The sequence below is a fragment of the Salmo salar genome, chromosome ssa01 (assembly GCF_905237065.1).
Source record: "Salmo salar chromosome ssa01, Ssal_v3.1, whole genome shotgun sequence".
Lineage (NCBI taxonomy): Eukaryota > Metazoa > Chordata > Actinopteri > Salmoniformes > Salmonidae > Salmo > Salmo salar.
Genome location: NC_059442.1, coordinates 87,818,559 through 87,830,768, shown reverse-complemented (window position 1 = coordinate 87,830,768; position 12,210 = coordinate 87,818,559). Strand labels below are relative to the sequence as shown.

The 12,210-nt window shown below is 44.1% G+C and overlaps 1 protein-coding gene across 1 annotated transcript; it reads right to left on the bottom strand.

The window, feature by feature from the left end:
- Positions 1 to 74: 74 nt before the first annotated feature.
- LOC106609027 (cerebellar degeneration-related protein 2) lies at positions 75 to 8,174 on the bottom strand. The gene is made up of 6 exons (XM_014207370.2): positions 7,790 to 8,174; positions 6,050 to 6,162; positions 3,826 to 3,974; positions 3,398 to 3,568; positions 2,104 to 2,329; positions 75 to 1,965 (listed from the first exon to the last, which is right to left on the bottom strand). Exons 1-6 carry the CDS (start codon positions 7,869 to 7,871, stop codon positions 1,300 to 1,302), a joined length of 1,407 nt encoding a protein of 468 aa, XP_014062845.1. The 5' UTR covers positions 7,872 to 8,174; the 3' UTR covers positions 75 to 1,299.
- Between the last annotated feature and the right edge of the window lie 4,036 nt (positions 8,175 to 12,210).

Here is a 12,210-nt window from a genome sequence, read left to right as displayed (position 1 = left end):
TGAACAAGGCATACCTGTTAATTGAAACGCATTCCAGGTGACTACCTCATGAAGCTGGGTCAGAGAATGCCAAGAGTGTGCAAAGCTGTCATCAAGGCAAAGGGTGGCTACTTTGAAGAACCTCAAATGTAAGTTTAACACTTTTTAGTTACTACTTGATTCCGTATGTGTTATTTCGTAGTTTTGATGTCTTCAATATTATTCTACACTGTAAAAAAAAAATGTTTTACAAATAAAGAAAAACCCTTGAATGAGTAGGTGTCCAAACTTTTGACTGGTACTACATCTAATACATTGAACAGGAATTATTAACAGCACTTCTTATACAGTACAGTGGCTAGCTACATAAAGTGTCAGAAAATAACATCCCTGTGCAAGTCTAAAGTGCATCTCATTACAATGTGATTTTACAGTGATGTCAACTAAGGGGGTGTTTATCATGGTACATTAGGATAGCATGAGTTAGGCAGCAAAAACAATTAACGGGACCGTTTGACAAACCATCGGAAAAACAGTTACTTTGTGAAATGTCATCATTGTATTTGGAAAGCACAGTAATATCATAACACATAGCCGAGTTCTGGTATAGCCTCATTAGATTATATTGCTAACTACAACATCAATCCTGTACATACAACTCAGTCTTCATACCCAAATACTTTCGTGTTTAAATTTTAGGATCATGCTAACTTTTTTGAAGACATACAGTACAATTCTGAGATGTAAATTCACATAATTTGTCTTTACTCATCACCAAGAGTAAGAAACAGTGGCGTTTGAGGCACAAAGATGATACAAAGTTACCGTTTTGACCTTCAGGCTCAGACTGTCACTTTAAAAGGATATGTAGCTTTTGATTGAACAGTGCATAGAGGTACCATGGAAAAGCACTAATCCACAGAAAGTTTCCAGAGGTTCTTGGTTCCTGAGAGTAGAAGAACATTGCCCCTAGACGCTAATCTAAGGGCAACAAAGATCGAGTAGGGCTGGTTGATTGAGGCAGAATGATGTAGACTGAATGTTAGGCACTGTTCGTTCCATGCCAAAGACCTGGTGTATCAGCTGATGTTGCCTTTCTCTGGCTGCTCCAGCATCCATAGATAGAGATGAGCCCTTAGAGATGGTAATCGATTCAGCTGCAGTTCCACCAGATACAGACACAGTACATCAGTTACCAGGCCTTACAAACAATTTGTAAGGTGCTTGCTTAATAGCTAGCATGTTCACCTCCAACAAGAAACAACTGCATGTCCAGCGCAAAAGCAGAGCCATTTTTGCTTGTTTACTACGAAAGCCATACTACGCCAACTGCCAGGGTTTTCTTCTGTTCTCACTCAGGTCCTCTTTTGTTTTCTGGATGCAGTTAAATATTTCCTTGAACAGGGCCTTGTACTCAGGCTGGTTAAGTTCATCCTCCTGGCCCTTCATGTCTGTGCCTGCAGCCTTGCGAATGGAGGCTGGGGCTGGGCTTTGTGGGCAGTCCGAGGGGGCTACGATGGGTGTCTGGACCTCCTTGTGGTTGTGCTGCTGGTTTGGGTACAGCTCCCCCTGGTGGCAGAGTCGCAGCAGCGCATCATATTTTACCTGCAGGGCACTGTACTGAGCGTCAACCTCGTTGAGGAGGGAGATCCCACGCTGCTTCACCACCTCTGAATGGCGGACGCACGAACGCTCTTGGCTCTCGTCTACCTCTGACCCATCACCCCGCGGTGACCTCAGCTGCTTCTCGCTGTTGCATCTCTTCAAGATGACACAACCTTTCGGGTTGGAAAGGAAGCTGACGTCCATCACGTCTTCCTCGCTCTCGCCATCCTCCCCCATCCCACTCTCCTGGTTCAGGGGGAAGAAGAGGGTATTGGGCAGCATTGTCAGGCTGACCCTTGACCTCCAAGCTTTGGTGGCATTGTTGGCTCTCCACAGCTGACGAAGCTCCTCAGCCTCACACTCCAGCTCCGCTAGTCTGGCCTAGACAGAGTCAGAGTCAGAGAGAGACAGAGAGGATTCAGTAATGTAACTCTTAACTACCATTTCACTACATAGGAGGAGAAAACAGATTGCATTGGCTTAAAATTATGCTCTGTGTGAGTTGCTCCTCTTCCTCACCTGGCACCCCGCCATCATTCCCAAGCGCTGCTCCAGCACCACATTGTCATTGGCTAGCAGGTCTGCATCTCGCTCCGCCCCCTCCCTCCGAGCACGTTCATTGGCCAGCTGGGTCTGTAGAGAGCGGAGCGATTGCCGTAGCGACTCCTGCTCCTCCTCTAGCAACGAGAGGTCAGAGGGAGACCAGCAGTCATCAGATTGGTCGCCAGAGTTGTAACTCGAGTACCTGAGAGGGGTCAGAGGAAAATCTAACTTTATATATATTTTTTTTAAGTATTGGGAAACAACTTTTGTTTCAGTCCAGACCAGCACTTACACACCTAATTAGTCTTATTAAGTTACTGATAAACTGTCAACAAGTTATTCAAGCATGCGTTTGATGAATTGGTAGCAAGACATCCTGTATCAAACAGACTAATCAGAAGTGATCTTTCGTGCAGGGCAGAGATTAGTGTCCTTACGAGTGGACTATGACCTTTGGGTGACAACTGTGACCACGTTTCAGTGAAGTCAGTAGGGAGAGAGTACTATAGTCTGCTTGGCATGTGTTTTGATCAGTGACCTACGAGCTTTGGCCTGGATTAAAAGGAGGGGCCAAACCCTAACTGGATTACACAGTCTGAAGTGCTATGGCCTCAGAGGGCAGGAAGAAGGCTAGAGTACTAGCAGTAGTACTAGTCTCCTTAACCAGTGTGAACGGCAAGAGAGGTAACACACAGAGAGAGCCAAATCACACCACTAGAGCAGGGCCAAGAGGGACTGTTGGAAGTCAAAGTGGAATTGAATGAATGCCATCTAGAGTAGGGTTTAGGGCCTTAGGCCATCTAGAACAGAACTAATGGCAACTTCGGGTGGGCTAGTCTTCTCTATGCATTTTCAACAAAAAACATGTTTTACCTACAGCTTAAAAACAATCAATAATGCACAAGCTATTGAGTTCTAAATGCATAAAATGTTAATCAATTTAGCATCCTTTTCCATTTGATGAATCTGACCTTATTGTGCCATGTCTATTTAACCCCATGCAGACCTGACTGATCTATATAGCTTTATATTACGTCAGAAGATTAGGTGAAGGAGAGGGTGTAGAGGACAGTTCAGACAGGAAGTAATAGAGAGCAGCCAGACACCAGCTCCAGTAAGAGGATAGCACAGATTCTATCTTCGACAGACCAGTGCTGGCCCACTTGTTAAAGTATGGGTCAATTCCAGCTCAAGGAACAATACAGATTGTCCAGATATTAACATCTGTGCGTTGAGTTATGTTTGTATTTCATGAGTGCAGTGATCTCACCTCTGTGTGGGTTGCAGGTCATTCAGGAAGTACACACTCTGCGCCCCGTAGGGCCGACATGCCTCTGTAAGGGGTTTCATATGGGGATTGGCAGGGGCGGTCTTCAGATCCTCTACCTGACATTGAAGATCCTCCACCTGGGTCTGTAGAGCTTCGATCATCTCAGTCAGCCTGAAGAGAGAGAAAATAATCCTCACACATTTAGCTCTCCTCTCACCAACACACGTTGTTTTCCATTCCATCTCTAATTATCTGGAGAATGACTGCGTCCCGATTCTCCAAACCGACATGGATTTAGATGAATAGGATTAGCATAAGCATTTGCTGGAGGGAGTTTCCACCATTGTTAGATCCATGTGAGAAAAGTGTGTGAGAAGGGTGAAGAACTGGGACACAGCCTCAGGCTTTAAACCCAACAACAGGCTTACCCCTGGATCTTGTGCTGGGCGACCCTGTTGTCCTGTACCAGGCGGGTGTTGCTCTGCTCCAGCTCTCTGGAAGACTGGTCAAGCTGCTCGTAGACCTTAGCATGCTGGTCATTCACATGCCTCAGGAGGTCCATCTGCTTAGTCAGGTACTGGAGAAGGAAGATGGAGTAGAAAACCAGAACTCAATATCATCACATAACCCACCTTCAACTTCACAATTTGACATTGAATCTAGATTACTCCATTGTACTTGTTCAAGTCAATATGATTAGTTTTAAGCCAAGGCATACACATGATTTATTTTGGTTGCTTATCGAACCATGAACGAGATCAAACTTGCAAGAATCAATGACAAGTACCTCCTGTCTGGGCGACTATTATTGCTTTGATAGCAACCTGTCTGTACTAGCCTCTGCAGGGCCAAATTAGTATTTGTAAGAGCGCAACACCTCTGGTGAGGAATATAGAACAGCACCAACACAAAGTTGTCTTATTAAGACAAGTTGATTCAGACTGAGGTGCTAAATACACGAGCACAGTGGTGCTGGGATAACATCACTTTCTTTCCATCTATCCCTCTCTTCTCTCGCTCAACCTGTTCTCAATGGAAAAGGGCAATCTTATCAGGGTAAAACAGGGAGAATGCCATAGACAATATAACTGTTCTATCAATGGAGAACGCTGTGAACCTTAAGCTCATTAAGATCCTGATCAGTCACAGAAAGTTAAACTAAAAACACCAATTCAAACCAATACTACTCACTAAATGGGAGCTGTACCTTATCTTGCAATGCTATTCAGTTACAGAACAACGTATTCTTTGGAATTCTGCATGTTAATCATACAATTATAAAAAAGTGGCAATTATCTATAGTGTTTTTTCCTAGAGTGAGAGAGGTCAATGTTCTCCTAAAGACAAGATAACATTATAATTTACAGCATCAGCTTCCTCCTGTGCTGTTTCTACATGCAGTCAGGTCATGAAATGGATGGCGACGTTAGAGAGATTCATTCTGTCAGTCAGCCGTTTCAAAGATGAGGGGAAGGATTTAGGAATTGACCCTACTCAAGGAAATTAAATCCAGAGCTCATATGGAAGTGAGTGGCTGCTGCTGACCATACAAGATGGTTTCACTGGTGATATAACAGAGAAACCACAAAGTCTGAATGTGATATTTAAATACAACTGGTTAAATATTTAGATTCTCTAGCATTGAGAGGCTATTTAATCTCTAGTTACTATAAATCACAACAATTCAATGGTGGCTATGTGAGTGTGTCAAAGGTATGCCCCCCCCCAAAAAAGAGGACAACTGATATGGGCCATCTTTATCTTTCCTGGTCCTCTGAAAGTTCACTGGACAAGGTGAAAAGCAATGAAGTATGTTGTTTTCAAAGGAGTGAGATCCCCACTGCTCCTCTACTGTTTGATAATGGTGGTGTTGTAATCCTGTACATGGAAAAACAAAATACTTATTCCCTGGGGCTTTACAGTATCGAAAGACTAGGATTCGTATATAGATTTTGCAGTCTTGACAAAAGTGTTTCAGTCAAAACGTCTGCATTATACATTTCACGTTCTATTCCATTACCTTTGTGCTTCTAGGGTCATACCCTACATGGACCCATGGTAAGCAACACGTCCAGCAGAGAGATTAAGTAATTCATCAGGATCCGACCCACTAATCTCTTCTTCAAAAGGAAGTTAATGGGGTGGCAGGTAGCCTAGTGGTTAGAGTGTTGGACTAGTAACCTAAAGGTTGAAGATCGAATCCCTGAGCTGACAAGGTAAAAATCTGTCATTCTGCCCCTGAACACTGTTCCTAGGCCGTCATTGAAAATAAGAATTTGTTCTTAACTGACTTGCCTAGTTCAATAAAGGTAAAACAAAAAATGGAAGCCTGTCTTTTGTAAATCTGGAACACTTAATTTTTTTTAGGAATTTTATTTAGGAATTAAAGGAGCACAAATCTGAGGTGAGTTTCTCTTGTTTTCAACATGCAAGGAACACACTGATGCCTAACGGAAAGGCCTCAGGTTTGCCAACTAGTGGATATTGTGTGCTACTGCTGGGCTGGAACAAAAGCCTGCAAACACTACAATAGCTCCCCGAAAGTGCCTTTAGCTGCAGTTAGGGACTGTGTGTCCACATACTTCTGATTGGTCAAACCGAGTTACCGCTACCCTGGTAGTTAGTTACAGCTTGATTGGTTAAAACTCTTACCTCTATCTCCTGTTGCTGTTCCTGATTGGTGGAGTACATCTGCTGATGACCCTGCTCCAGCTCTCTGTTCTTGTCCAGCAGGGTCTTCCCCAGCTCAGCAGCCAGGTGGAGGTCTGCATGGGAGGAAAGAGAGATCACAGAAGAGGCTCTATAAATAACTTCAAATTAAAGGTTGGGGAAAGATGAAGCCATTAGTGTGACAAGACCTGCAGAGACATCTAGTGCATCTACGGCTGTGTCTGTGCATGTGCCTCAATTCTCAATGTCAGGTGGGCAAACCGATCTTGCAGACATCCTACCTGCATTTGTGGGTCAAATACATGTTACTTGTGCTGTCCTTGATTAACAGTAGTTTGCTTACAATGGAACATGATCCCAAAAGGGATAAATCAAGCGCACCTCTAATATATTTGAGATATGTCAGAAAGGTAAAAAAATAATTATACCTTAATCACTGTGGCCTAATTCATGCGTTGTGAAATGGTCTCTCATTTACAGGATGTGTGCCGGGGAGTTTCTCTCTAAGCATGAAATATAAATTGAATATCTTCTAATCTAGAGAGCACCAGTATATATGCCCCGATTTCCTTTCCTTAGATTTCTATTCCAGAATTTGTTAATAAATGGTCAATAAAAGATCTTGAACTATGCAAATTAGTGGAACAAAACCTTATTATATGCAGAGTAATCTCTGCAGCATGCGTAAAAGAGTCTGCCCACATCTGGTTTTCAGCGGGAAAAGAAAGCTACTGTAGGTTGAAACTAGCTGCCTTGAAAACCGGATGCATCAGGTTGCTGGCAACGCCGCTAAGGGTGTGGTGTGTTAACCATAAATGATAGGACTCATCTTTGGATCTGTGCCATTATAGTGCCTGTGACAGCACCATTGAGGCAATCTTCATTTTGAAGTAGTCAATTTTCTTCACGCTTGTCTTATCCCTCCTGATGACCCAGTGGTCCATCTCCAACATGGTCACCAGGAGGGATCAGTCAATGAAGTTGGAAGTCCCAACCAGTTGACTACAATAAAATGGTGGAAGCCCTCAATGGTGCTGCCCATGCAAATATGGCATTTTGGCCACTAGATGCCTTTATCATTCTCTATGGCGGTAACCTAGAAGTAAAATCTCGCATAATTTGGTCAAGTGCATAATTAACTCCCTTGGTATACGGTCAGTGCTATACGGAATCATTGGGATGTCCCTACCCTAAACCATTTAACATTTCAACTGCAATAGGGTAGGGACGTCCCATGGGTCCCGGATAGCACGTACGCATGGTCTACATGCAGAATCTGCCCACGGGAGATTACATGCAGAGAAGAACATTGAAAATCTGTAGAACATTTAAGACAAAGGATGCATTGTTTCAAATGGTTGGTTACATCCGTGGCAGTGGAATGGTAGCCTCGGGTGTTCCAATTCTGCTTGAGATAACCTTGAAATATTTGGCTGAAGTCCGACAGTGTTTTCTGCCGCAGTACAGTAGCCTAGAGTTAAACCTACCAATGTGTCCTGTAAAATACATTCGTTAGTGACACCTGCACCTGCCCTATGAAAAAAGGGGTGCACCAGGCGCTCATTGATTCCACACCTGCTAGAAAATAATTTATTAGCCTAACGCTGCCGGAGTGTCAAATTGTGGTCACTGCCAGGTTGTAGCTGTCATTTGATACGCACAGCACAGGTGAGTCCGCGCTTTCACAGTCTCGGTCATCATGGATAGAATAATAATATTTACCATGCTCAAGGTCCTGGTTGTCATACCAAGGTTCTTCCTCCTTGATTTCGAATTCTTCAACCTCAATCATATCTGTAAGCATCTTCGTTCACAATAACTCACCGACATCAATAGCTTTCACTGGAATAGGAGGCTATTTTAGCGGAAAATGCATTAATCTGCCTTTGAGGTGTTCAAGTTTGCAACAAAGAATACACCAAGTGCGTTTCCCCTCATCAGCTGGCGCTGTCCAAAGCCGATGTCTACTCACCGGCTACAACTACAGTATCATGAAACTGCCTAACCATCCCACAGCACATATTACCACTCGGTGTGGTGAAACATCTCTGTCTTTCGGAACATGACGATACGAGCGTTTGTTTCAAAGAAAGCTCCGTAAGCCACGCCTTAGTGGGCAGAGCTAGGCATGTTCAACTGGGACACGTTTAAATAGGGAGAAAAGCCTCTCATTTTAAAATGTGTCCACGGTGGTTCTGTGTTGCCTAGTTATGCTAATATATTTGAGACCAATGTATTACAGTTAATTTTCGTCTTTGACTCAATAAGTAAAATATATTTGATTAGTAAACAGGGAAACAACGAGTCCCAGACAGTTCGCAATCTATATATAGATATATATATTTTAAGGTGCTTCAAGCAAAAGGTTCCTGGAGGCACCTTTAGTGGGTTCTGCCTGTGTTGCAATCTGAGGAATCCCTAAAGGTGCCTTAAGGAACGTTTCCTTTTTAAAGTGTAGACAATTCTGTGCTTCCAACTTTGTGGCAACAGTTTGGGGAAGGCCCTTTCCTGTTTCAGCATGACAAGGCTCGTGCACAAAGCGAGGTCCATACAGAAATGGTTTGTTGAGATCGGTGTGGAAGAACTTGACTGGCCTGCACAGAGCCTTGACCTCAACCCCATCGAACACCTTTGGGATGAATTGGAATGCCGACTGCGAGCCAGGCCGAATCGCCCAATATCAGTGCTCGACCTCACTAATGCTCTTGTGGATTAATGGAAGCAAGTCATCGCAGCAATGTTCCAACATCTATAGGAAAGCCTTCCCAGAAGAGCTGTTATAGCAGCCAAGGGGGGACCAACTCCATGTTAATGCCCATGATTTTGGAAGGAGATGTTCAATGAGCAGGTGTCCACGTACTTTTGGTTACGTGGTGTAGCTACTCTGTCTAGCTTGACTTCCTCCACCCACTGCAAGGCCAACAGTACGGCCATCAGCTCCACCGTATATACAGCCAGGTGATCTGTAATTAGTTTGTTTTGGACCATCTGTGTAAATGGCCACAAAATCCTGATATACAGTATCCAAACGTCTATTAAACTACATGGAGGCAGGAGTAGCTATGGACAGACACATAGTAAAATGAAACATTTAATATTTTTAAAAAAATTCACCCCTTTTTCTTGTGATATCCAATTGGTAGTTACAGTGTTGTCCCATCACTGCAACTCCCGTACGGACTCGGTAAAGGCGAAGGTCGAGAGCCATGCTTCCTCCGGCTTTATTTGTATTAAAACGTGTTCCAGTGCAACATGCCTAGCTCTGCCCACTGGGGCGTGGCTTACTGAGCGCTCTTTGAAATAAGCGTTCGTATCGTCGTATTCCATCGGATCGGGTTATGCCACATTCACGTGCTAGTCGGAACTAGGAAACTTAGACATTTCCGACTTGCTAACTGGTTGAACGTGGCACGTGTGTAACTACAACCAGATAGCAAGTATCACATTTCCAAGTTCCGACTAGCACTTGAGCGCAGCATTATCTCACCAAATCAAATTTGATTGGTCACATACACATCTTTAGCAGATGTTATTGCGGGTGTAGCGAAATGCTTGTGTTTCTAGCTCCAACAGTGCAGTAATAATCTAACAAGTAATATCTAACAATATCACAACAATACACACACATTTTATGTATTGGCATGGAATTAAGAATATATAAATATTTGGACAAGCAATTTTGGAGCGGCGTAGACTAAAATACAGTTGAATAAAATACAGTATATACATATGAGATGAGGAATGTTGTAAACATTATTAAGGAATAATGTAAACATTATTAAAGTGACTAGTGTTCTAATTATTAAAGTGGCCAGTGATTTCAAGTCTATGTACATATGGCAGCAGCCTCTTAGGTCCTAGTGATAGCTATTTAATAGTCTGATGGCCTTGAGATGGCATACAACTCTCCTTACGTGGCCTCCAACTGCTCTTAAATGCAAGTAAAACTAAATGCATGCTCTTCAACCGATCATTGCCCGCACCTGCCCGCCCGTCCAGCATCACTACTCTGGACGGTTCTGACTTAGAATATGTGGACAACTACAAATACCTAGGTGTCTGGCTAGACTGTAAACTCTCCTTCCAGACTCACATTAAGCATCTCCAATCCAAAATGAAATCTAGAATCGGCTTCCTATTCCGCAACAAAGCATCCTCCACTCATGCTGCCAAACATACCCTCGTAAAACTGACCATCCTACCGATCCTCGACTTCGGCGATGTCATTTATAAAATATCCTCCAACACTCTACTCAACAAATTGGATGCAGTCTATCACAGTGCCATCCATTTTGTCACCAAAGCCCCATATATTACCCACCACTGCGACCTGTACGCGCTCGTTGGCTGGCCCTCGCTTCATACTCGTTGCCAAACCCACTGGCTCCAGATCATCTACAAGTCTCTGCTAGGTAAAGCCCCGCCTTATCTCAGCTCACTGGTCACCATAGCAGCACCCACCCGTAGCACGCGCTCCAGCAGGTATATCTCACTGGTCACCCCCAAAGCCAATTTCTACTTTGGCCGCCTTTCCTTCCAGTTCTCTGCTGCCAATGACTGGAACGAACTGCAAAAATCTCTGAAGCTGGAGACTCATATCTCCCTCACTAGCTTTAAGCACCAGCTGTCAGAGCAGCTCACAGATCACAGCTCCTGTACATAGCCCATCTGTAAACAGCCCATCCAACTACCTCATCCCCATACTGTATTTATTTATTTATCTTGCTCTTTGCACCCCAGTATCTCTATTTGCACATTCATCTTCTGCACATCTACCATTCCAGTGTTTAATTGCTATATTGTAATTACTTCACCACCATAGCCTATTTATTGCCTTACCTCCCTTATCTTACCTCATTTGCACTCACTGTATATAGACTTTTCTTTTTTTCTACTGTATTATTGACTGTATGTTTTATTCCATGTGTAACTCTGTGTTGTTGTATGTGTCGAACTGCTGTGTTTTATCTTGGCCAGGTCGCAGTTGTAAATGAGAACTTGTTCTCAACTAGCCTACCTGGTTAAATAAAGGTGAATAAAAAAATAAAAAAAGATAGAAGCTGTTTTTCAGTCTCTCGGTCCCAGCTTTGATGCACCTGTACTGACTTCGCCTTCTGGATGATAACGGGGTGAAAAGGCAGTGGCTCGGGTGATTGTTGTCCTTGATGATCTTTTTGGCCTTCCTGTGACATCGGGTACTGCAGGTGTCCTGGAGGGCTGGTCGTTTTCTCCCGGTGATGCGTTGGGCAGACCGCACCACCCTCTGGAGAGCCCTGCGGTTGCGGGCGGTGCAGTTGCCGTACCAGGTGGTGATACAGCCCAACAGGATGCTCTCAATTGTGCAGCTGTAAAGGTTTGTGAGGGTTTTAGATGTCAAGCCAAATTTCTTCAGCCTCTTGAGGTTGAAGAGGTGCTGTTGCGCCTTCTTCACCACACTGTGTGTGCGGGTGGACCATTTCAGTTTGTCTATGATGTGTACGCCAAGGAACTTGAAGCTTTCCATATTCTCCACTGCGGTCCCTTCGATGTGGATGGGGGGGTGCTCCCTCTGCTGTTTCCTGAATTCCACGATCAGCTCCTTTGTTTTGTTGATGTTGAGTGAGAGGTTATTTTCCTGGGACCACACTCCCAGGGCCCTCACCTCCTCCCTATATGCTGTCTCATCATTGTTGGTAATCAGGCCTACTACTGTTGTGTCATCTGCAAACTTGATGATTGAGTTGGGTCAGCAAAGTGGAGGTGTTGTTTCCTACCTTCACCACCTGGCGGCGGCCCGTCAGGAAGTCCAGGACCCAGTTGCACAGGGCGGGGTTCAGACCCAGGGCCCCCGAGCTTAATGATGAGCTTGGAGGGTACTATGGTGTTGAATGCTGAAGCTAGTCAATGAACAGCATTCTTACATAGGTATTCCTCTTGTCCAGATGGGATAGGGCGGTGTGCAGTGCAATGGCGATTGCATCATCTGTGGATCTATTGGGGTGGTAAGCAAATAGAACTGGGTCTAGGGTGTCAGGTAAGGTCGATGTGATATGATCCTTGACTAATCTCTCAAAGCACTTGATGATGACAGAAGTGAGTGCTACGGCGATAGTCATTTAGTTAAGTTACCTTTCCTTTCTTGGGTACAGGAACAACGGTGGATA

Coding starts and splice junctions, on each gene's coding strand:
- LOC106609027 (XM_014207370.2), bottom strand. CDS start 7,871: ATGCTTACAGATATGATTGAGGTTGAAGAATTCGAAATCAAGGAGGAA. Junction 3,975..6,049: donor AACAGCAACAGGAGATAGAG/GTAAGAGTTTTA, acceptor TTCCTTCTCCAG/TACCTGACTAAGCAGATGGA. Junction 1,966..2,103: donor GAATGATGGCGGGGTGCCAG/GTGAGGAAGAGG, acceptor GACTCTGTCTAG/GCCAGACTAGCGGAGCTGGA.